At 42.4% G+C, this 25,791-nt stretch overlaps 1 protein-coding gene across 5 annotated transcripts; it reads left to right on the forward strand.

The window, feature by feature from the left end:
- Window positions 1-1,363: 1,363 nt before the first annotated feature.
- HORMAD1 (HORMA domain containing 1) lies at window positions 1,364-24,136 on the forward strand. 5 transcript variants are annotated; one of them, XM_063176596.1, is made up of 14 exons: window positions 1,364-1,418; window positions 2,218-2,269; window positions 2,499-2,643; window positions 2,935-2,998; window positions 4,891-4,927; window positions 5,256-5,276; window positions 5,382-5,408; window positions 5,997-6,064; window positions 7,820-7,968; window positions 10,878-11,134; window positions 11,970-12,033; window positions 16,432-16,499; window positions 18,645-18,728; window positions 22,069-24,136. In XM_063176596.1, the coding sequence occupies exons 2-14, from the start codon at window positions 2,237-2,239 to the stop codon at window positions 22,147-22,149; spliced, it is 1,098 nt and encodes a 365-aa protein (XP_063032666.1). In that variant the 5' UTR covers window positions 1,364-1,418; window positions 2,218-2,236; the 3' UTR covers window positions 22,150-24,136. The 5 variants fall into 5 exon arrangements, with proteins under 5 accessions (XP_063032666.1, XP_063032664.1, XP_063032668.1 ...); XM_063176594.1 differs by having other exon boundaries at window positions 23,882-24,136; XM_063176598.1 differs by having other exon boundaries at window positions 10,878-11,083; window positions 23,882-24,136.
- Window positions 24,137-25,791: the final 1,655 nt, after the last annotated feature.

Raw genomic sequence — 25,791 nt, forward strand, 5'->3', positions numbered from 1 at the left:
CATTTGAATTAAAGTGTTAAGGATGTTGCTTTTTGACAGGAACTTTCTGCTTGTAGTTAATCCTTACAGAGTTCAGCAATAAGAGCCTTTTGAAGTATAATTTTAGAATATTGCTTGTAGCAAGAATCTTTAAAACTATAGCTTTAGAATATATAAAAATGAAACACGCTTGTCTCAAGCCTTAACAAAACAGTGAAAAGCAGCTTGAGAAAGGAAGATGAACATCAACTCAAGGATTAAATTAAAAACTAAATCACAATAGTGTATAGAATTGTGATGTAAAAATTGGGAATAGAAACTGCTGAGGAAGCTGATGAGTACTCCTATAAATACCTGTAACCCTCAACTATTGGTGTGCAGATGGAGGGAAAACTTCCCCCACTGTACCCAATGCTGTGTTGCTCATACTTTATCATATTAATTAATAAATTGATTGCTGCTTGAATATTGGCCTAGTCAAGCTTCTCATTTATAACTTTGTTTTGGCCCAGCTGGAGTTTGGACATGCCGTGTGCCATTTTATCCCAAGGCAATACAGAATTTCAAATGTCTAAAAGGAGCCCAAAGATCACCTCCTTTATTATTCCCACGTGTATTATCCCAAGGATTATGCTGTTTTCCCAAAATTAAGTGTGAATATGTGACTTTGTTTTGGCCCAGATGGAGTTTGGATGCCATTTTAGCCCAGGGCAATACAGAAATTACAGTGTGTAAAGTAAAGGCATTCTTATCACTGCTTGTTAACAACAAACCATCCACACATTGCACAAAACTTGATTCAAATTCACAGCCCTTAAATAAACACTGTGTCCTAAAGGGGTCCTTTTTTATTATTAATTATTCCTACGTGTATTATCCCCAGGATGATGCCGTTTCCCCAATATGAAGCCTAAATATGTTACTGGAGTTTGGACACTGTGTGTCATTTTATCCCAAGGCAAAAATAAAACCCATACCTTTATAACAAAGTTACTTTAACATCACACATACAGAATCCATTTGAATATTTGCGAAAAGCCAATATTATAACGTGTGAGGGAATGGCTGGAGCTGCGTCAGCGAGGTTTAAATTGGATTATCAGGAAAGGTTCTTCCCCCAGAGGGTGATGACGCTGACCCAAAGCTGCCAGACCTCCAGAAGCGTTCCGCCAACGCTCTCAGGGTGGGGCTTTTGGGGTGTCAGTACAGGAACAGGGATGAAAAATTAAAAAGAAAATCTTTGTAATTCCCTCACAGCCCAGAAGATTCCACAACCCCCCGACCCCTCACAGCCGGGGCAGAGCTGCGCATGCGCGGTGCGCGCAGTGCGCCGGCTGAGGACAAGCCCCGCCCCCCGCGGGCAAGCCCCGCCCCCTGCGTTTGCGCACGGCCCCGCGGCGGAGCCCGCTGAGGGCGAGGGCGGGAAAGGCGCCCTGAGGGTGGGCGTGGGCGCTTTTCTCATCTCCTTTCCCTCATCTCCTTTCTTTCTCCTCACGTTCTTCTCCAGCTTTTCCTCGATTATCTCTCTCACCTCACCTCCGAGTTTTGTTGCCCGCCGCCCCGCGCTGCTCTGCAGCGTTGTGTCTTCGCGCTTGCCTCAGTTTCCCTCGAAGCAGGTGGTGGTTTCTGGGCTGAGGCTTGAGGGGAGCGGCTCATTCCTCACAGCCGCCCTGTGCTGCCATCGGGGGGTTTATGGAGGATTACTGAGCGGAGCTCGGTGCCCTTTGTGATGCAGACCTTATTTCTAACTTGGGGAAGGTGTTTTCCTCAGGCGTGGGCGAATTTGTTATTCCTGAGTTGGGGGGAATGTTTGTGTGGAGTCAGGCTTAGAGTGGTGAGGGTTCAGATTCTCCCACACTCATTTCAATTATAGATGAAAACAACTCAAGTCTGGGGGTGTTGAAATGTGGGGAGCATTTTCCTAAAGTCCTTTGAAAATCCTGTAGGTTGGGCACCAGTTAGTACTGAAGAGAACTGCTTTTAGATGTTCATATTTCATAGAAATACAGATATAAACATTCTAATTATTGCATCCTGTAGCCTCAGGGAAGCCGTGAAAATCAAGAATCTCATACTGGGGATGATCAGAGGAGCCATCCTGCTCTGTTTTGTGAAAAACACAGGTTTATTTGAGCTGGTGAATTGTGCAGGAGGTGTTTGTAAATCCAGGGAATGCCCTGGAGAAGCTGCAGCCCCTTTTTCTTTATCCAGGTCCTAATGTAGATGTTTCATTGACAGGCACAGGAATCTCTGCAGAATGGCAACTGCTCAGAAGCAAAGGAATTCTGTGGTATGGTTTTGTTTGTGTATTTCAGCACAATAATGGGAAAACAGGGTAATTTAGTCTTTTAATTATGAATAAAGAATAGATAGGAAGAAGTGTAGAAAAATATTTTGAATTTTGTGGTGTGCTTGGTAGAAACCAGACGTGTCCCACAACTACTGTAACACCAAGTGTCAGGAATGTGCTTAATTTTATAAATCCCCAAAATTCATTGGTTTCTTGCTGGGATTTTCAGAGTGCAGTTGTATTTCCCAAGAAAATTGCCACGGAGCAGCAATCCCTGATGCTGGTGAAGAGGCTCCTGGCAGTGGCAGTGTCCTGCATCACTTACCTGAGGGGAATCTTCCCTGAAAGTGCCTATGGAACCAGATACATGGATGGTGAGGGGCTGTTTCCATCAGAATTTACAAAAATTCTTGTCATGGAGTTGTTTTTAAGGCCACATGGTCTTTTTAATGAGTGGATGCCATTTTGATGCATGCGATGGAAATTTCACATATTAATAAATTACATTTTGTTATTGCTGCTGCTGCTAACTCAGCATTAAAGCTAAGCTCAGTAATCTTAATTTTAGTCTCTCCTTGATATGTGCTTTTAGACATTGAGCTTTTCATTGCACTTTGTCCTAAGTTAATGTGTGTGTGGTTTTTTTGGTTTTTTTTTTTTTTGAGATGTTTGTGTGAAAATTCTGCGGGAAGACAAAAACTCTCCTGGCTCTAGCCAGCTGGTGAAATGGTAAGTTGATTACACACAGGTAAGATTTCCTCAGCATCTAAATGCTCAAAGGTTCATTCCTGGCTGTTTGCAGAAAAAGGCAAAAAGTTCTCTCCCACATTTGTGTCACAATGGTATTTTCAGCTCAGGGCTTAGGACAGCATCAATCTCTGTTTGCAGAGTGACTATACTTTATTAAATACTTTATGTTTACTAAATAAACACTAAATATCTAACACTATGTATTTGTATGCTTCATTCCTCTGAGCATGAGCTAAATAAATAAAACACTAAATATCTAACACCAAAAAAACGAAATAAACACTAAATATCTAACGCTATGCATTTGTAGACTTCATTCCTCTGAGCATGAGCACTTCAAGGAGCACAGAAATGCAAAAGTCCAAAAGCAGCTCCTCTCTAATTGATCAGGAGACTCAAAGCCACCATTTTGCATCTGAAATTTAAAGATCTCACAGATTTTATTTTAATTAATTAATTTAATAAACACTAAACATCTAATGTTATGTATTTGTAGACTTGATTCCTCTGAGCATGAGCTAAATAGGTAAAACACTAAACATCTAATTCTAAATAAACACTAAATATCTAACTCTAAATAAACTAAATAAACACTAAACATCTAACATTATGCATTTGTATGCTTCATTCCTCTGAGCATAAGCTAAATAAGTAAAACACTGAATATCTAACACCAAAAAAACTAAATAAACACTAAACATCTAACACTATGTATACTTCATTCCTCTGAGCATGAGCACTTCAAGGAGCACAGAAATGCAAAAGTCCAAAAGCAGCTCCTCTCTAATTGCTCAGGAGACTCAAAGCCACCATTTTGCATCTGAAATTTGAAGATCTCACAGGTTTTATTTTAATTAATTAATTAATTTAATAAACACTAAATATCTAACGCTATGCATTTGTAGACTTCATTCCTCTGAGCATGAGCTAAATAAATAAAACACTAAATATCTAACACTAAATAAACTAAATAAACACTAAATATCTAACACTAAATAAACTAAATAAACACTAAACATCTAACACTAAATAAACTAAATAAACACTAAATATCTAACACTAAATAAACTAAATAAACACTAAATATCTAACACTAAATAAACTAAATAAACACTAAACATCTAACACTGTAGACTTCATTCCTCTGAGCATGAGCACTCAAGGATGCACAAAAATGCAAAAATCTAAAAGCAGTGCCTCTCTAGTTGCTCAGGAGACTCAAAGCCACCATTTTGCATCTGAAATTTGAAGATCTCACAGGTTTTATTTTAATCAATTAATTTATTTAATAAACAAACCCAATTTTTGTTTGTTGACTCTAAGAAAAAAAAAATTATAGGGTAAATTTTGATTCCCTGATTGGGTCTTGCATAAAAAGTAAATAGCAACATCTGAATAAAGGTAATAATTTCTTCATGCTTCAGCAGTGTTGCTGATCAGCTGAATTACTGATTTATAAATCAGTAATTATAAATGATAATAAAATCATGGAATGGTTTGGGTTGGAAGGGACCTTGAAACTCAACTTTCTCCAGACCAAGCTGCTCCCCTGATTAATGAATACAATGTGTTGGAAGCATTACAATATGTTTTTACTGATAAATTGATTATATTTTAAATTGATTTACCTCCAGATTACATTTTAATTGATTTACCCCCAAATTATATTTTTAATTACTCTTTGAATAGGTTGGAGTGTTTTGGTGTTACACATTTTGTATCACTGCTAATAAAATAGAATGATGGATAAGTGTTATTTATTTCTTTAATATAGTAAGAATAAACACAAAAGTTTCATTTTTTTTTGGTGCTGTTAGTAAGAAAGAAATGAAAATTAGCAGTAGCTGGCCAATCTTCTTTGGTTTTTGCAGGATGTTGGGATGCTATGATGCCTTGCAGAAGAAATACGTAAGTTTGCCAGTCTCATTTCAGTTTTGTTGCAATGTTGATTTCACTGAGCTCACTCAGCTGCAGTGTGGGATGCACAAACATTTCTGCATCAAACTCTTGTAAGCAGCAGCACAAAAAGGCACAGAGGGGTCTGTGGGTGTTTTCTCTGCAGCTCAATCCTCTCCTCCTCAACAGAGGAAGAAGTTTTTCTTCCAACAGGCTTTAATTGCCTGGGTTGGATTTCAGAGCTAGAGAAAAGCAGTTTGGGCAGCACAAATGGGCAATGAAATATATGAAATAATGTTCTTTTTTTTTTTTGTTTTTTCTCTGTTTATGTTCCTGACAGCTGAGACAGATTGTCCTAGCAGTGAGTATCTCTGAAAGGCAGGGGCATTTTTTTGGGGATACTCTTTGAGGAATGTGCAGTTCTCATTCTTTATTTTCTTTTCCTTTGTTTTCTTCAAAACCACAGGTTTATACCCAGACAGAAGAGCCTCAGGTAAATCTGCTGGGATATCTCACTGGTGATAATGTGCATGTGGTGAAATGTGGGTACAAACAGAAATATTTAACATGCACCTCTATTTAAAAAGAGCATTTTGAAATACCAGGTGTAACAGTGGGAATTTTTACAGTGAGAATTGCCATGTGTGGAATTACATTTGAGTATTTTCAGAAAGCAAAATACCACTGCAGGGTGAAATGTCCCATCCTGACTCTGCCTAAAAAATTTGTGGGACTTTTATGGAAAACACAAAACCCACTGGGTTTCACCACAAATGCTCCATTTTCATTCAAACTGGAATATTTCATGCTAAAACCTTCAGCTGATTTTCAAAATATTTGATCACACTGATTCCTGGAAAAGAATCATCATTTTTATGAAGTTTTGAACAGTTTTATGCATTTTTTTGCTGTTAATTGTTAGAGGATTAGGAAGCTGTGTTCAGCACATGGGAGTTGGGTTTTAGTAATTTCCTTTAAAGGTTGATAGATTAGTGAGCAGAGCTGCAATTTAGGATCAATTTAATAATTAATTTAATAATTAATTCATTTAATAATTAATTAATCCTGGCTTTGTTTGCAGACAGTCACTGAGTGTTACCACTTCAAGTTCAAGTACACCCACAATGGGCCACTCCTGGATTTTGGCAGGTAAAACCCAAAAAACATCCAAAAAAAGCCAAAATAAAAAAAACCCCACAACATTTTGCTCGGTCACAGCTACAGAGAGATGGCTCATTTGAAGACAATTAATTAAAATACAGTTCAAACTGCTCCCAGCTTCCCTCCTGCATAAAATGCTCCTTCAAATAGAAAAGGAGAACCAGGAGCTCCTTGTCCTGCTCTGCAGGCCCTCAGGTGTGAGGAGCTGGGGAGCAGAAGGAGAGGTTTTGGCTTTGAGCTGGGATTTGGATCAGCTTCAGGTGGAAATGTTGGAACTGGGTGCCAAGAGTCACTTGTACACCAGGTTTGTTATCATTACCAATTGAGGGAAATAAATCTGTAGAAAATTTTTAGTGTTGAGAAAACATTTAGAGAACCTAAATGTCTCTAAATTTGCAATGTTGAGGAAACATTTAGAGAACCTAGATGTGTTCAATGTAGAGGAAACTTGAAGAGAGCCTTTATTTAAGGGAAAGCACACTTCCCAGAATTTGGGCTTTCACAAGTGCCTCATTTTCTCTTCCTTTCACTATTTCTTTGGGGTATTTGGTGCCAGGTGCTGATCTCTGAGCTCTCCTGATGTCTCTGGCTCAGGGTTTGATCCCTCACAGGGCAGAGAACATGCAGGACTCAGGCAGGGTTAGGAACTGCAGTGCTGCATCTCAGACCTCAGGCAATGAATGTTTGTCAACAAACAGGGAATGAAACTGCTCACTCTGCATCAAATTTTACTGGAATATTTACCAATACAGCCTGAGCTTGTCTGGCCCTTGGTGCTGAACCAAAAAGTGGCAAACTGTGGTGTTTCACCCCACAGGCACTTTGGGCTGGTTGGATTTGTGGTGTTTGACCCCACAGACACTTTGGGCTGGTTGGATTTGTGGTGTTTGACCCCACAGACACTCTGGGCTGGTTGGATTTGTGGTGTTTCACCCCACAGACACTTTGGGCTGGTTGGATTTGTGGTGTTTCACCCCCCAGACACTTTGGGCTGGCTGGGTGTGTGGTGTTTCACCCCACAGACACTTTGGGCTGGTTGGATTTGTGGTGTTTCACCCCACAGACACTTTGGGCTGTGGATTTGTGGTGTTTCACCCACAGACACTGGGCTGGTTGGATTTGTGGTGTTTGACCCCACAGACACTCTGGGCTGGTTGGATTTGTGGTGTTTCACCCCACAGACACTTTGGGCTGGTTGGATTTGTGGTGTTTCACCCCACAGACACTTTGGGCTGGCTGGGTGCTGCAGTTGGATGCATGGAGACAATTCCAGGCCTGCAGGAGCTCTGGTGGTGCTGGGATGGAGCTTCCCCCCATAACAGGGGCTGCTCCTCAGGTTTCCCTCTGTGGAGAAGCTTTAAGGTGATGGTGAAGGAAAGGAGTCGGTTCTGATGGAGGGTTGGGATCCAGAGCTTTATTCTCTGAATGCAGCACCAGCTCCAACAGAACTCCCTGAGCCCGTGGTTGCTGCTCCTTTAACCCCAGGGAAGGGGCAGGGAGCCACCAAGCAGGGACAAAGGGACAAAGGACACCTGGATGGCCCAATGCCCCCCCAGGGGTTTGAATGTGCCAATCACTCCCTGCTCTTCTGGAATCCCAGGGCTGACAGACAGCGCTGGGAGGGGAAAGGAGAAACGATTGATAAACCTGGCAGGGAATTATCAGGGCAGGGACCTGAGGTTCTGGGCTAAACCCCCAAATCACAACACAACAAAAGCTCAGGTGGCTGCTGTGTGCTTTCAGCAAGGACAAGTCGGAGTGCCCCATCAGCTGTGCAGACACCAAGAGGGCCAGCATCCTCCTCATCCGCAAGATCTACATCCTGATGCAGAACCTGAGCCCCCTGCCCAGCGACGTCTGCCTCACCATGAAACTCCTCTACTATGATGAGGGTATGCTGAAAAATCCCTCACCAGGGTTTCTTCTCCTGGCAAGATGAGCAGCCTCAGCTTCTCCGTGTTTTGCTGCTCTGGAATGGGGTCTGGAGATGGTTCATCCAAACGTGTGAATTGTTTTTAATTAATGGCCAATCACAGCCAGCTGTGTCAGACTCTCTGAGTCTCAGTTTTTGCAGTAACTCTCTATATTTAAAGGAGAAAAGAGTTAAAAAGCATTTAATTTCTCTGCCTTACAATGACAAATCAGAGCTTCTGTTTTCTCTCTCTGTATCCACAACCTTCCAAAGAGTTTTACCAGAGCTTTGCCTGTTCTGTTTCATTTACTCCAAACTGAATATTGATTACTCCCCTCCCCACACAATTTTTTGCAGTAACTCTCTATATTTAAAGGAGAAAAGAGTTAAAATCAGTTTTGCAAGATCTAAAACATTTCATTTCTCTGCCTTACAATGACAAATCAGAGCTTCTATTTTCTCTCTTTTTATCTACAACTTCTTCCAAAGAGTTTTACCAGGGCTTTGCCTGTTGTGCTTCATTTACTCCAAACTTGATCATTCCCCTCCCCACACAGTTTTTACAGTAACTCTCTATATTTAAAGGAGAAAAGAGTTAAAAAGCATTTAATTTCTCTGCCTTACAATGACAAATCAGAGCTCCTATTTTCTCTCTCTGTACCTACAACCTCTTCCAAAGAGTTTTACCAGAGCTTTGCCTGTTCTGTTTCATTTACTCCAAACTTGATTACTCCCCTCCCCACACAGTTTTTACAGTAACTCTCTGTATTTAAAGGAGAAAAGAGTTAAAATCAGTTTTGCAAGAACTAAAACATTTAATTTCTCTGCCTTACAATGACAAATCAGAGCTCCTATTTTCTCTCTCTGCACCTACAACCTCTTCCAAAGAGTTTTACCAGAGCTTTGCCTGTTGTGCTTCATTTACTCCAAACTTGATCATTCCCCTCCCCAAGCAGTTTTTTGCTGTAACTCTCTGTATTTAAAGGAGAAAAGAGTTAATATCAGTTTTGCAAGAACTAAAACATTTAATTTCTCTGCCTTACAATGACAAATCAGAGCTCCTGTTTTCTCTCTCTGTATCCACAACCTTCCAAAGAGTTTTACCAGAGCTTTGCCTGTTGTGCTTCATTTACTCCAAACTTGATTACTCCCCTCCCCACACAGTTTTTGCAGTAACTCTCTATATTTAAAGGAGACAAGAGTTAAAATCAGTTTTGCAAGATCTAAAACATTTAATTTCTCTGCCTTACAATGACAAATCAGAGCTTCTATTTTCTCTCTCTGTACCTACAACCTCTTCCAAAGAGTTTTACCAGAGCTTTGCCTGTTGTGCTTCATTTACTCCAAACTTGATTACTCCCCTCCCCACACAATTTTTTGCAGTAACTCTCTATATTTAAAGGAGACAAGAGTTAAAATCAGTTTTGCAAGATCTAAAACATTTAATTTCTCTGCCTTACAATGACAAATCAGAGCTCCTATTTTCTCTCTCTGCACCTACAACCTCTTCCAAAGAGTTTTACCAGAACTTTGCCTGTTGTGCTTCATTTACTCCAAACTTGATTACTCCCCTCCCCACACAGTTTTTACAGTAACTCTCTATATTTAAAGGAGAAAAGAGTTAAAAAGCATTTAATTTCTCTGCCTTACAATGACAAATCAGAGCTCCTATTTTCTCTCTCTGTACCTACAACCTCTTCCAAAGAGTTTTACCAGAGCTTTGCCTGTTCTGTTTCATTTACTCCAAACTCAATATTGATTACTCCCCTCCCCACACAATTTTTTGCAGTAACTCTCTCTATTTAAAGGAGACAAGAGTTAAAATCAGTTTTGCAAGATCTAAAACATTTAATTTCTCTGCCTTACAATGACAAATCAGAGCTCCTATTTTCTCTCTCTGTACCTACAACCTCTTCCAAAGAGTTTTACCAGAACTTTGCCTGTTGTGCTTCATTTACTCCAAACTTGATCATTCCCCTCCCCACACAGTTTTTACAGTAACTCTCTATATTTAAAGGAGACAAGAGTTAAAATCAGTTTTGCAAGAACTAAAACATTTAATTTCTCTGCCTTACAATGACAAATCAGAGCTTCTATTTTCTCTCTTTTTATCTACAACCTCTTCCAAAGAGTTTTACCAGAGCTTTGCCTGTTGTGCTTCCTTTACTCCAAACTTGATCATTCCCCTCCCCAAGCAGTTTTTTGCTGTAACTCTCTATATTTAAAGGAGAAAAGAGTTAAAATCAGTTTTGCAAGATCTAAAACATTTAATTTCTCTGCCTTGCAATGACAAATCAGAGCTTCTATTTTCTCTCTCTGTACCTACAACCTCTTCCAAAGAGTTTTACCAGAGCTTTGCCTGTTGTGCTTCATTTACTCCAAACTTGATCATTCCCCTCCCCACACAGTTTTTACAGTAACTCTCTATATTTAAAGGAGAAAAGAGTTAAAAAGCATTTAATTTCTCTGCCTTACAATGACAAATCAGAGCTCCTGTTTTCTCTCTCTGTATCCACAACCTTCCAAAGAGTTTTACCAGAGCTTTGCCTGTTGTGCTTCATTTACTCCAAACTTGATTACTCCCCTCCCCACACAGTTTTTACAGTAACTCTCTGTATTTAAAGGAGAAAAGAGTTAATATCAGTTTTGCAAGATCTAAAACATTTAATTTCTCTGCCTTACAATGACAAATCAGAGCTTCTATTTTCTCTCTCTGTACCTACAACCTCTTCCAAAGAGTTTTACCAGAGCTTTGCCTGTTGTGCTTCCTTTACTCCAAACTTGATCATTCCTCTCCCCAAGCAGTTTTTTGCAGTAACTCTCTATATTTAGAGGAGAAAAGAGTTAAAATCATTTTTGCAAGACCTAAACCATTTCATTTCTCTGCAGTTACCCCCCCTGATTACCAACCCCCAGGCTTCAAGGAGGCCAAGGACGAGGGGCTGCTGTTCCAGGAGGAGCCCATGTACCTGAACGTGGGGGAAGTGCCAACACCTTTCCACCTGCTGAAACTGAAAATCACCACCGAGAGACAGCGCATGGAGAATGTTGATAAGAGCATCCTAAAGCAGGGAGAGACTGCTGAGCCTCTCCAGGTGTGTGGGGTGAGCAGAGATGACCCAGAGGAGGAGAGCCAGGACATGAATGTAAGAGCACAGACTTTGTTTTGGGTTGCTTCTAAAATTTTTTGCAGTGTATCATCTAAAAAATGTCCATTATTATTTCACTGTGTGCGATTTTTAGACATTTTTAAGCAGGACAAAATGCCTTAAATTCATTTTTTCCTTAATTTTCCTGCTCCAGTTTGCAGTGTTGAAGCAGTGCCTGGGCACGAGGAGCAGCAGAGGGACAGCTCACGCCATGGGGACACTGCCATCTCTATTTTCAGACATTTTTAAGCAGGACAAAATGCCTTAAATTCATTTTTTCCTTAATTTTCCTGCTCCAGTTTGCAGTGTTGAAGCAGTGCCTGGGCACGAGGAGCAGCAGAGGGACAGCTCATGCCACGGGGACACTGCCATCTCTATTTTCAGACATTTTTAAGCAGGACAAAATATCTTAAATTCATTTTTTCCCCTTAATTTTCCTGCTCCAGATTGCAGTGTTGAAGCAGTGCCTGGGCACGAGGAGCAGCAGAGGGACAGCTCACACCATGGGGACACTGCCATCTCTATTTTCAGACATTTTTAAGCAGGACAAAATATCTTAAATTCATTTTTTCCCCTTAATTTTCCTGCTCCATTTGGCAGTGTTGAAGCAGTGCCTGGGCACGAGGAGCAGCAGAGGGACAGCTCATGCCATGGGGACACTGCCACGTGTCCCAGCACAGGGCACAGATGGAACCTCACCCTGCCATGTCACAGTCACTTATTTCAGTTTATTCCACCACAAATCCATCTCAAAAGTGTCTCCTTAATCATCTGAGTGCAAAATTCTCCCTTGTCTGCCTGCAGTCAGTGACAAAGCTGTTTCTTGATCCAGGAGGATCCTGCCTTGGATAATGAAGTGGAAGATAAGAATCATGTGAATATTTCAGAAGCTCAAGGTAATATTTGTATATTTTATATTATAATTTTTAGATAATAATCTCAAGTATATTATATTTTAAAATATTTGTGTTAAGTGATATAAATATTATATTGTTATATAACATATATATTATAGTACATATTATAGTACATATTATATTATATTATATTATATTATATTATATTATATTATATTATATTATATTATATTATATTATATTATATTATATTATATTATATTATATTATATTATATTATATTATATATTTTAATCATGCATTATATATTATAATATACATTATATATTATATATCATATATATAATATACATTATATATTATATATCATATTATATATAATATACATTATATATATTACATTACATATATTATATATTGTTTATATTATATAATATTTATTATATATTATATATTGTATATATGATATTATATATTATATATTATATAAGTTATATTATATATAACATATAATATATATTATATATTATATTAGATATAATATATATTAGATACATTATTTATATTATATATAGTACATAAAAATATATTATATATATAATATATTTTATATATATATATAATTTTGTGTGATTTTTTATTTGATTTCTCAAACCCCTCAATTTTCTATATTCAAATTTTCATTCTTTCCTTCACATACATGACTGTGCCTCCACTTTCTATCAGGCCTTCATTCTGTGAAGCACTTGGTTAACAAATGTTAACATGTTAAAACACAATTAACATTTTTTTATGTTACTGTTCAAAATTCTGATCTTCTGTTCCACTTATATCAGCTAAGCTAAATTGAATGGGGTTTAAATTTAGAAATAATATAAATGAATATATAAATAAATATGTATATAAATAATAAATTAAGAAATGAATAGATATATAAATAAGGTAAATGAAATAATGTAAATGAACTGCTCCTTCACTGCTTTTTCTACTCTTTTTGTTACAAATACTTACTGATTTATTTAGTTGTTGATAGTATTTAGTTTGTACATTAAGCTCAGAGAGGTTTTGTACTGTTGAGCTTTTTATTGCAGACTCAGGAAACAATCCTCTGTGCAAAAACCAGTGCTCTGGATCTGTTTGTTTGGGATTTTTTAATTAAATTTCAGCTTTTTGAGTTTCAATTCAGCAGCAATCCCACTTTTAGCCACCTTTTTCCTAGCTGCTCTGTGCCTCTCTGTGCTGCTGCTGCAGCAGGAACCTCACCAAATTTGTTTTGTTTTATGGACAGAAACCTCACCAGAGTGTGTTTTGTTTTATGGACAGAAACCTCACCAGAATGGGTTTTGTTTTATGAAACCTCACCTGAGTGTGTTTTGTTTTATGGACAGAAACCTCACCTGAGTGGGTTTTGTTTTATGGACAGAAATCTCACCAGAGTGTGTTTTGTTTTATGAAACCTCACCAAATTTGTTTTGTTTTATGGACAGAAACCTCACCTGAGTGTGTTTTGTTTTATAACCAGAAACCTCACCTGAGTGTGTTTTGCTTTATGAAACCTCACCAAATTTGTTTTGTTTTATGGACAAAAACCTCACCTGAGTGTGTTTTGTTTTATGGACAGAAACCTCACCAGAATGAGTTTTGTTTTATGAAACCTCACCTGAGTGTGTTTTGTTTTATGGACAGAAAACTCACCTAAATGAGTTTTATTTTATGAACCATTCTGTGTTTGGCTCTGCCCTTTCCCTGTGTGCTGCAGCACTTTGAGAATTGCAGGTGAACTTTTTTGGCATCACAAAATACAATCCCAGTGTGTTTTGTTTTATGGACAGAAACCTCACCAGAATGAGTTTTGTTTTATGAAACCTCACCAGAATGTGTTTTGTTTTATAACCAGAAACCTCACCTGAGTGTGTTTTGTTTTATAACCAGAAACCTCACCAGAGTGTGTTTTGTTTTATGGACAGAAACCTCACCTGAGTGGGTTTTGTTTTATGGACAGAAACCTCACCAGAGTGTGTTTTGTTTTATGAAACCTCACCTGAGTGTGTTTTGTTTTATGGACAGAAATCTCACCAGAGTGTGTTTTGTTTTATGGTCAGAAACCTCACCTGAGTGTGTTTTGCTTTATGAAACCTCACCAAATTTGTTTTGTTTTATGGACAGAAAACTCACCTGAGTGTGTTTTGTTTTATGAAACCTCACCAAATTTGTTTTGTTTTATGGACAGAAAACTCACCTGAGTGTGTTTTGTTTTATGGTCAGAAACCTCACCTGAGTGTGTTTTGCTTTATGAAACCTCACCAAATTTGTTTTGTTTTATGGACAGAAAACTCACCTGAGTGTGTTTTGTTTTATGGACAGAAACCTCACCTGAATGAGTTTTATTTTATGAACCATTCTGTGTTTGGCTCTGCCCTTTCCCTGTGTGCTGCAGCACTTTGAGAATTGCAGGTGAACTTTTTTGGCATCACAAAATACAATCCCAGTGTGTTTTGTTTTATGGACAGAAACCTCACTAGAATGAGTTTTGTTTTATGAAACCTCACCAGAATGTGTTCTGTTTTATAACCAGAAACCTCACCAGAATGTGTTTTGTTTTATGAAACCTCACCAGAATGTGTTTTGTTTTATAACCAGAAACCTCACCTGAGTGTGTTTTGTTTTATGGACAAAAACCTCACCTGAGTGTGTTTTGTTTTATGAAACCTCACCTGAGTGTGTTTTGTTTTATGGACAGAAATAATTCCCAATTCCCAACACCCCAGCCATCAGGGTAAAGCCATTCCCTGTTCCTGCCCCTCCTGACCTTGTCCAAAATCGCTCTCCTGGAGCCCCTTTAGGCACTGGAAGGGGCTCTGAGCTCTCCTTGGAGCATTTTCTGCAGCCTGAACAACCCCAACTCTCTCAGCCTTTCCTTGTAGAAGAACTTGAATAGGTACAACTATTTTTGTTAGGATGAATCCCACAAAAATGAGTTTCCTCAAGTGGTTTTTTTCCCTAACATTGTAAATAAAATCTGCCAGTCAATAACTCTCCTGGAAACTCCCCACTGCTGGCTTTTAATCACAGCTCCAAAATGTGCACCCAGACTGTCTCCAGCTCAAAACATGAGCCACCAAATTGTCCTCAGGGCATCTCAGGAGCTTCTTTTTCAGATTTGAGGTAGAGCAGAGGATGCTTTGTGTTCACATTGCATTCCAGGAGTTTCCTTTTCAGATTTGAGGTAGAGCAGAGGATGCTTCGTGTTCACATTGCATTTCAGGAGTTTCCTTTTCAGATTTGAGGTAGAGCAGAGGATGCTTCGTGTTCACATTGCATTTCAGGAGTTTCCTTTTCAGATTTGAGGTAAAGCAGAGGATGCTTTGTGTTCACATTGCATTCCAGGAGTTTCCTTTTCAGATTTGAGGTAGAGCAGAGGATGCTTTGTGTTCACATTGCATTCCAGGAGTTTCCTTTTCAGATTTGAGGTAGAGCAGAGGATGCTTCGTGTTCACATTGCATTCCAGGAGTTTCCTTTTCAGATTTGAGGTAGAGCAGAGGATGCTTTGTGTTCACATTGCATTCCAGGAGTTTCCTTTTCAGATTTGAGGTAAAGCAGAGGATGCTTTGTGTTCACATTGCATTCCAGGAGTTTCCTTTTCAGATTTGAGATGGAACAGAGGATGCTTTGTGTTCACATTGCATTTCAGGAGTTTCCTTTTCAGATTTGAGATGGAGCAGAGGATGCTTTGTGTTCACATTTCCCCATTTTGCCCAGGGGCCTGAGGACTCAACTTTGCTGCCAAACAAACTGAAGGAGGAATTGCTGCTTGTTGCATCCAGACAATCTGGAACCCATTTGCTGTACAGAAATGTTGGATTTGGGGTTTTTTGGGGTTTTTTTTTGGTTTTTTTTTGAGAAGAAGCATTTGCAACTTTGCCAAACCAGGTGCCATTTCCATGCTGTTGAAAAAATAATGGTGGGAATGTGTAGGAAACAGCACGTGTGGATCAGAATTTTTGTTTTGACAATTCTAGTAGGCTGCAGAACTGGAATAACCACGTGAAGGCGTGCCTGGTTCTTCTGAAGAGTCATAAAAATTCCGAAGCCATGCAAAAATCCGGAAAATTTCTTGTCCTGGGGAGTTGGCAAATGTTTTATTTACAGGAACCACAAGGCACAGGCTCAGGTTTGAATCAAATCCTTCAGCAGGGAGCTGGGGTCAAACCCTGTGTGTGAGCTGGAGGATGGCAGAGTTAAAGAATAAATTCAAACCTTGGTGGAGTTAAGGGTGTGCTCTGTAAGGAGCTGTTCCCAGCTGTTATAAAGTCAGAAAATTCAGGGCTTTTTCTTAATTAGTAATGTTCTTGGGGGGGGGCAGAGCTGGTGTTGTTTGCTTTGGATTGTTGATTTTTTTTTTTTTTAACCTTTATTTAACTCTCTAATTCTTCCAGGAAAGAATTCAGCTCATGGAGATGAAGCTGGAGGGATCCAGACTCCTGCCCATGTTTCCAATCCTCAGGTAGGAACACTCTGCTCTGTCATCTCCAGCTTTTTCTGGAGCTCCTGTGCAGCTCCTTCTTCCTTGGAGTGATTCATGGCTGATCTGCTGAAGCCTCATTTCCCACAGTCACAATTCCCAGCCACAAAATTCCTTCACATTTCACTTCCTCCTGTTTTCCAGAACTATTCTAAAGCACTGCCAAAAGGCTGTTGCTCTGAAATACAAAACAAACAGATGCTGGAACTGTTTCTGAGTGAAAAGGGGGAATTTAATTTCCATTTTAATCATGGAAATGGAAATAATTAGCAGGGAATTCCACTGCTAATTCTGATAAAGCAAAGCTTGTTTAAAACTTGATTCAAACTTAAAAATTTTCAAGTTTATTGAATTCCTCTACATTTCACTTCCTGCTGTTTTCCAGAACTATTTTAAAGCACTGCCAAAGGGCTGTTCCTCTGAAATACAAAACAAACAGATGCTGGGGCTGTTTCTGAGGGAAAAGGGGGAATTTAATTTCCATTTTAATAATGGAAATGGAAATAATTAGCAGGGAATTCCACTGCTAATTCTGACAAAGCAAAGCTTGTTTAAAACTTGATTCAAACTTAAAAATTTTCAAGTTTATTGAATTCCTCTACATTTCACTTCCTGGTGTTTTCCAGAACTATTTTAAAGCACTGCCAAAGGGCTGTTCCTCTGAAATACAAAACAAACAGGTGCTGGGGCTGTTTCTGAGTGAAAAGGGGGAATTTAATTTCCTTTTTAATCATGGAAATACATGGAAATGGAAATAATTAGCAGGGAATTCTACTGCTAATTGTGACAAAGCAAGGCTTGTTTAAAACTTGATTCAAAATTCAAGTTTATTGAATTCCTCTACATTTCAGTTCCTGCTGTTTTCCAGAACTATTCTAAAGCACTGCCAAAAGGCTGTTCCTCTGAAATACAAAACAAACAGATGCTGGGGCTGTTTCTGAGGGAAAAGGGGGAATTTAATTTCCATTTTAACAATGGAAATACATGGAAATGGAAATAATTAGCAGGGAATTCCACTGCTAATTCTGATAAAGCAAAGCTTGTTTAAAACTCGATTCAAACTTCAAAATTCAAGTTTATAGAATTCCTTTACATTTCACTTCCTGGTGTTTTCCAGAACTATTCTAAAGCACTGCCAAAAGGCTGTTTTTCTGAAATACAAAACAAACAGATGCTGGGGCTGTTTCTGAGTGAAAATGGGGAATTTAATTTCCATTTTAATCATGGAAATGGAAATAATTAGCAGGGAATTCCACTGCTAATTCTGACAAAGCTAAGCTTGTTTAAAACTTGATTCAAACTTAAAAATTTTCAAGTTTATTGAATTCCTTTACATTTCACTTCCTGGTGTTTTCCAGAACTATTCTAAAGCACTGCCAAAGGGCTGTTCCTCTGAAATACAAAACAAACAGATGCTGGGGCTGTTTCTGAGGGAAAAGGGGGAATTTAATTTCCATTTTAATCATGGAAATGGAAATAATTAGCAGGGAATTCCACTGCTAATTGTGACAAAGCAAGGCTTGTTTAAAACTTGATTCAAACTTCAAAATTCAAGTTTATTGAATTCCTTTACATTTCACTTCCTGGTGTTTTCCAGAACTATTCCAAAGCACTGCCAAAGGGCTGTTCCTCTGAAATACAAAACAAACAGATGCTGGGACTGTTTCTGAGTGAAAATGGGGAATTTAATTTCCATTTTAATCATGGAAATACATGGAAATGGAAATAATTATCAGGGAATTCCACTCCTAATTGTGACAAAACAACGCTTGTTTAAAACTCGATTCAAACTTCAAAATTCAAGTTTTTAAGTTTGAAAAAAACAAAACCAGCACATGCTTCTCTCTGCCAGGGCTCTCCAGCACACCCAGCTGTGATTTCCAGGGGTTTTTACCATTTAAACCCCCCCAAAATTCAGTCTGAACTCAGGCACTGTTCAGAGCAGTGAATTCCCCACGCTGAGCCTTGCTGGGTGTCTCCAGGGTGGATTTTTTGCTGCTGTAACAAAGCAAAATCTGCTTTAATTAAATTTTAGTTGTAATTTTAGTTGTAATTTTAGTTGTAGTTTTAGTTATAATTTTTTAAATTAATTTGTTACAGCTTTTTTTTTAAATTTTCTGCTTCCAGGTTGATCATTTGACCCGAAAAACATCTGAGCTGATTGTGTCAGAGAGCAGGACAAGAAGTGGAAAGATATTCCAAAGCTGCATTGTTAGTATCAATTTTTCTTTAATTCTCATCATTTCTGCTGCAAACAGTGAATAAAACTCAAGGGCTTGGATGCATTTGCTATTGGCAGAATGAAATTCTCATCACTTCCCAAATTCCCATTCAATTCCACAAAGAATTCTCAAGGAGTTGGAAGCTGATTTGATGCAGGTAACACAGGTTGAGAAAGATTCCCAAGTTTTAGTTGATATTTAGCCAAATTTCCTGCTGGTTTGACCCATCTGTGCCAGCAGAGCTCACCCAGTGCCAAAATTGTAACCTCACCCCTGTGACTCCTTCATTCCAAGAAAAATCCCTTTTTTAAATTTATTTAAATCAAATTTGGCAGGCAGTGCTGCTTGTGAGGACCCAAATCCTTCCCACCTGGCACAGCTGGAGCAGATGTTGTGTCCAGGCTGGAATTTGATTTTGGGCCTCATGTCTGTATTTTTCAAAGAGATTTTACTGAACTTAGTAATAAATTTATTAAGCAAAACACAATTGATTTAAATAACCAAAAGGACAGTGGAGCTAAAGGTTCATTGTCGTCTTTGAATGAAATTTAAAGGTTCATTTTCATCTTTGAATGAAATTTAAAGGTTCATTGTCATCTTTGAATGAAATGTAAAGGTTCATTGTCACCTTTGAATGAAATTTAAAGGTTCGTTGTCACCTTTGAATGAAATTTAAAGGTTCGTTGTCACCTTTTGATGGCACAGTCAGAAACAGCAGGACAGAGCTCTCGGGAGTTTTTGGGTGCTGAGCAGCCTCTGTAGAGCTGGAATCGTGAAATCATGGAATGGTTTGGATGAAGGGACCTTAAAGCCTGGGCAGGGTCACCTTCCACCATCCCAGGCTGCTCCCAGCCTGGCCTTGGACACTTCCAGGGATGGGGAATCCATGGAATCATCTGTGCCAGGGCTTCCCCACCTCACAGGGAAGGATTTCTCCCACATCCTCAACCTCAATTTCCCCTCTTTCAATCTGAACCTCCCCACTCCACAGGGAAGGATTTCTTCCAATTTCCCCTCTTTCAATCTGCAGCTCCTCACCTCACAGGGAAGGATTTCTCCCCTATCCCCAACCCCAATTTCCCCCTGTTTCAATCTGAACCTCCCCACCCTACAGGGAAGGATTTCTCCCATGTTTCCAACCTCAATTTCCCCTCTTTCAATCTGCAGCTCCCCACTCCACAGGGAAGGATTTCTCCCAAATCTCCAACCCCAATTTCCCCTCTTTCAGTCTCAACCTCCCCACCCCACAGGGAAGGATTTCTCCCATATCCCCAACCTCAATTTCCCCTCTTTCAGTCTAAATCTTCCCACCTCACAGGGAAGGATTTCTTCCAATTTCCCCTCTTTCAATCTGAACCTCCCCCCCTCACAGGGAAGGATTTCTCCCATGTTTCCAACCTCAATTTCCCCTCTTTCAGTCTAAATCTTCCCACCCTACAGGGAAGGATTTCTTCCAATTTCCCCTCTTTCAATCTGCAGCTCCCCACCCCACAGGGAAGGATTTCTCCCTTATCCCCAACCTCAATTTCCCCTCTTTTGAACCTCCCCACCCTCCCCACCCCACAGGGAAGGATTTCTCCCAAATCTCCAACCTCAATTTCCCTTCTTTCAGTATGAACCTCCCCACCCCACAGGGAAGGATTTCTCCCAAATCTCCAACCTCAATTTCCCCTCTTTCAATCTACACCTCCTCACCTCACAGGGAAGGATTTCTCCCTTTTCTCCAACCTCAATTTCCCCTCTTTCAGTCTGAACCTCCCCACCCCACAGAAGGATTTCTCCCCTATCCCCAACCCCAATTTCCCCTCTTTCCATCTACACCTCCCCACCCTACAGAAGGATTTCTCCCATGTTTCCAACCTCAATTTCCCCTCTCTTTCAATCTGAACCTCCCCACCCCACAGGGAAGGATTTCTCCCCTATCCCCAACCTCAATTTCCCCTCTTTCAGTCTGAACCTCCCCCCCTCACAGGGAAGGATTTCTCCCAAATCTCCAACCTCAATTTCCCCTCTTTCAGTCTGAACCTCCCCACCCTACAGGGAAGGATTTCTTCCAATTTCCCCTCTTTCAATCTGCAGCTCCCCACCTCACAGGGAAGGATTTCTCCCCTATCCCCAACCCCAATTTCCCCTCTTTCCATCTACACCTCCCCACCCTACAGAAGGATTTCTCCCATGTTTCCAACCTCAATTTCCCCTCTTTCAATCTGAACCTCCCCACCTCACAGGGAAGGATTTCTCCCTTTTCTCCAACCTTAATTTCCTCTCTTTCAGTCTGAACCTCCCCACCCCACAGAAGGATTTCTCCCATGTTTCCAACCCCAATTTCCCCCTGTTTCAATCTGAACCTCCCTACTCCACAGGGAAGGATTTCTTCCAATTTCCCCTCTTTCAATCTGCAGCTCCTCACCTCACAGGGAAGGATTTCTCCCCTATCCCCAACCCCAATTTCCCCCTGTTTCAATCTGAACCTCCCCACTCCACAGGGAAGGATTTCTTCCAATTTCCCCTCTTTCAGTCTGAACCTCCCCACCCTACAGGGAAGGATTTTTCCCATGTTTCCAACCTCAATTTCCCCTCTTTCAATCTGCAGCTCCCCACTCCACAGGGAAGGATTTCTCCCAAATCTCCAACCTCAATTTCCCCTCTTTCAGTCTGAACCTCCCCACCCCACAGGGAAGGATTTCTTCCAATTTCCCCTCTTTCAATCTGCAGCTCCCCACCCCACAGGGAAGGATTTCTCCCAAATCTCCAACCTCAATTTCCCCTCTTTTGAACCTCCCCACCCTACAGGGAAGGATTTCTTCCAATTTCCCCTCTTTCAATCTGCAGCTCCCCACCTCACAGGGAAGGATTTCTCCCCTATCCCCAACCTCAATTTCCCCTTTTTCCATCTACACCTCCCCACCCCACAGAAGGATTTCTCCCAAATCTCCAACCCCAATTTCCCCTCTTTCCATCTACATCTCCCCACCCCACAGGGAAGGATTTCTTCCAATTTCCCCTGTTTCAATCTGCAGCTCCTCACCTCACAGGGAAGGATTTCTCCCATATCCCCAACCTCAATTTCCCCTCTTTCAGTCTGAACCCACCACTCCTTGTCCTGTGCTGCAGTTCCTGCTGCCACAGCAGCAGGAAAACATCCCAACTGGGAAAACATCCCAGCCTTCCTCAGTGGGTCAGTCCTGCCAGGAAACAGCATCCAGATGTTCCTGCAGGCCCAGCACATCTGGGGTGAGGCTCTGGCTGTGTCACAGCTCTGAGGGTGGCCGTGCCCTGCCCTGGCCCCACGGAGCTCCTGTAATTCCATTGTTGGTTTTCCTTGGCAGCTGCACCAGGCTGAGCCCTCCTCCAGCCAGGAGGTGCTGCCCAAGAGGAGGAAGCTCAGCGAGCCCAAGGAGCAGTTTTAGTTGCCCAAAAGGAGGAAATTCAGCAATTCCAAGGAGCAGTTTTAGTTGCCCAAAAGGAGGAAATTCAGCAATTCCAAGGAGCAGTTTTGGTTGCCCAAAAGGAGGAAATTCAGCAATTCAAAGGAGCAGTTTTAGTTGCCCAAAGGAGGAAATTCAGCAATTCCAAGGAACAGTTTAATTGCCCTAAAGGAAGAAGCTCAGCAAGCCCAAGGAGCAGTTTTACTTGCCCAAAAGAAGAAGCCCAAGGAGCAGTTTTATTTGCTCAAAGGAGGAAATCCAGCAATTCCAAGGTGCAGTTTTAGTTTCCCAAAGGATGAAGCCCAAGTATCAGTTTTAGTTGCCCAAAAGGAGGAAGCTCAGCAATTCCAAGGAGCAGTTTTGGTTGCCCAAAAGAAGCCCAAGGAGCAGATTTAGTTGCCCAAAGGAGGAAATTCAGCAATTCCAAGGAGCAGTTTTAGTGCCCAAAAGGAGGAAATTCAGCAATTCAAAGGAGCAGTTTTGGTTGCCCAAAAGGAGGAAATTCAGCAATTCCAAGGAACAGTTTTGGTTGCCCAAAAGAAGCCCAAGGAGCAGATTTAGTTGCCCAAAAGGAGGAAATTCAGCAATTCCAAGGAACAGTTTAATTGCCCTAAAGGAAGAAGCTCAGAGAGCCCAAGGAGCAGTTTTAGTTGCCCAAAAGAAGAAGCTCAAGGAGCAGTTTTACTTGCCCAAACTGAAGCTCAGCAAGCCCAAGGAGCAGTTTTAGTTGCCCAAAAGGAGGAAATTCAGCAATTCCAAGGAGCAGTTTTAGTTGCCCAAAGGATGAAGCTCAGCAATTCCAAGGATCAGTTTTAGCTGCCCAAAGGATGAAGCCCAAGGAGCAGTTTTAGCTCCCCAAAGGAGGAAATTCAGCAATTCCAAGGAGCAGTTTTAGTTGCCCAAAAGGAGGAAATTCAGCAATTCAAAGGAGCAGTTTTAGTTGCCCAAAAGGAGGAAATTCAGCAATTCCAAGGAGCAGTTTTACTTGCCCAAACTGAAGCTCAGCAAGCCCAAGGAGTAGTTTTAGTTGCCCAAAGGAGGAAATCCAGCAACTCCAAGGAGCAGTTTTAGCTCCCAAAAGGAGAAAATTCAGCAATTCCAAGGAGCAGTTTTAGTTGCCCAAAAGAATAAAGCTTAGCAATTCCAAGGAGCAGTTTTAGTTGCCCAAAAGGATGAAGCCCAAGGAGCAGTTTTAGTGCCCAAAAGGATGAAATTCAGCAATTCTAAGGATCAGTTTTTGTAGCCCATCTCCCTCTGTCCCAAGTTCTCCACTCCTGTTGCTTGTTCACTGTTGGTTTGAAGGATCTGTTCTGCTCCATCAGCAGTGCCATGAAGATGTTTCTTAAGGAAGGAAAATGTCAGCAAGCCCAGCTGAGGAATTCCAGACTCATTTTGTACAGAAATCCTTGGATTTTTGGGGCTTTGTGGGTTGGCTCCAGGTCCTGATGGTGATGGAGGAGACTCATCCCCAGCACAAGGTTTCAGCAGTGGGCTCTGGTTCTGAGCCTGCCCCAGAACCTCTCCAGTTTTGGGGTGATTTCTGGAATTTTCCACAGGGCTGGGCTGTCAGTTAGAGGCTGTTACAGTTTTTGCAGTTCCGGTTTTTGCCTTTCCCACCGGGATAATTGGAGGAGTCGGACGCTCTGCGTTTCTCCCGGAGCAGAATCACCATGCTCAGGTGAAGACCAAGCTCTCTTCATGCTTTAAATTCCAGGCTCGCTGCCAGAACGCAGGAATTTCGGTCTGCGTGGCTCCTCTGCTCGGTTCCAAGGAGCACCGGGAGAGCCCGGTTGAGCTCAGAACGGTTTAAGGCAGGGCTGGGACCCGGTACCGAGCCCTCCGGCACCCCCGAACCGTTCGTTCGGTGTCGGGGAACGGGAGTGAAGGGCGGGGACAGCGGAAGGTCCCTGGCGGGTTTGGCTGTTAAATGAACAATGTCCGTTCGTCATTAAACGGCGTTCAGCTCGGAGCGGCGCGTTCCGTTACCGGCACGGCACGGGAGCGGGGAGGGCACGGGAACGGGACACGGAACGGGAACGGGAATGGGATGGGAGCGGGGAGGGCACGGGAACGGGACACGGAACGGGAACGGGATGGGAGAGGGAAACGGGACTGGAGCGGGAATGGGATGGGAGAGAGAGACGGGACTGGAGCGGGAACGGGACACGGGAAGGACGGGAATGGGACGGGAACGGGATGGGACACGGGAATGGGATGGGAGAGGGAGACGGGACGGGAACGGGAATGGGACACGGGACCGGACGGGAATGGGATGGGAGAGGGAAACGGGACACGGAACGGGAACGGGATGGGAGGGGGAGACGGGACTGGAGCGGGAATGGGATGGGAGAGGGGAACGGGACACGGAACGGGAATGGGACACGGGACACAGGACGGGAATGGGATGAGATACGGGACGGGACTGGAGTGGGACACGGGAAGGACGGGAATGGGATGGGAGAGGGAGACGGGACGGGAACGGGACACGGGACAGGAATGGGATGGGAGACGGGAACGGGATGGGAGAGAGAGACGGGACTGGAGCGGGAACGGGACACGGGACAGGACGAGAATGGGATGGGAGAGGGAAACGGGAACGGGACACGGAACGGGAATGGGACACGGGACGGGAACGGGATGGGAAAAGGGAGACGGGACTGGAGCGGGAATGGGATGGGAAACGGGAACGGGACACGGAACGGGATGGGAGAGAGAGACGGGACTGGAGCGGGAATGGGACACGGGAAGGACGGGAATGGGATGGGAGAGGGAGACGGAACGGGAACGGGAATGGGAGACGGAACAGGACAGGAATGGGATGGGAGAGGGAGACGGGACGGGAACGGGATGGGAACGGAATGGGACACGGGACAGGACGGGAATGGGATGAGATACGGGACGGGACTGGAGTGGGAATGGGACACGGGACAGGACGGGAATGGGATGGGAGAGGAGGCGGGACTGGAGCGGGGACGGGACACGGGACGGGAATGGGACACGGGACAAGCAGGAATGGGACGGGACCGGGATTTGACACGGAATGGGACACGGGACGGGATAAGCAGGAACGGGAACGGGATTGGACACAGAATGGGATACAGGGCAGAACGGGACTGGAGCGGAGATGGACACGGGACAGGACGGGACTGGAGCAGGGACGGGAACGGGATTGGGATGGGACTCGGGACGGGAATGGAGCGGGGATGGGAACGGGATTGGGATGGGACACGGGACAGGACACGGAATGGGACACAGCAGGGGACTGGAAATAAATCGGGATAGGACGGGACTGGAACAGGGATGTGACACGGGACAGGACGGGACTGGAGCGGGAACGGGATTGGGATGTGACACGGGACGGGACAAGAACAGGAACGGGAGCGGGACACGACACGCGGGCGGGGGCGGAGCCACTCCCTGACTGACAGTAGGAAGTCCCGCCCCTTGACCCACCCGAGCCGCGCTCATTGGCTGCTCCGACCCGCGCGGGCTCCCATTGGTCAGAACTGCGGCGTGGGCGGGACCAGCGGAGGCCAGGAAGCAGCGGCGGCCCCGCGGAGGCTTTTCCTGCCCGCGGCCCCGGAACGGAGCGGAACGGGGCGGGCGGACCCGCCGGGCAGCGGT

The sequence above is a fragment of the Melospiza melodia genome, chromosome 25, assembly GCF_035770615.1.
Source record: "Melospiza melodia melodia isolate bMelMel2 chromosome 25, bMelMel2.pri, whole genome shotgun sequence".
NCBI classification, from domain to species: Eukaryota; Metazoa; Chordata; class Aves; order Passeriformes; family Passerellidae; genus Melospiza; species Melospiza melodia.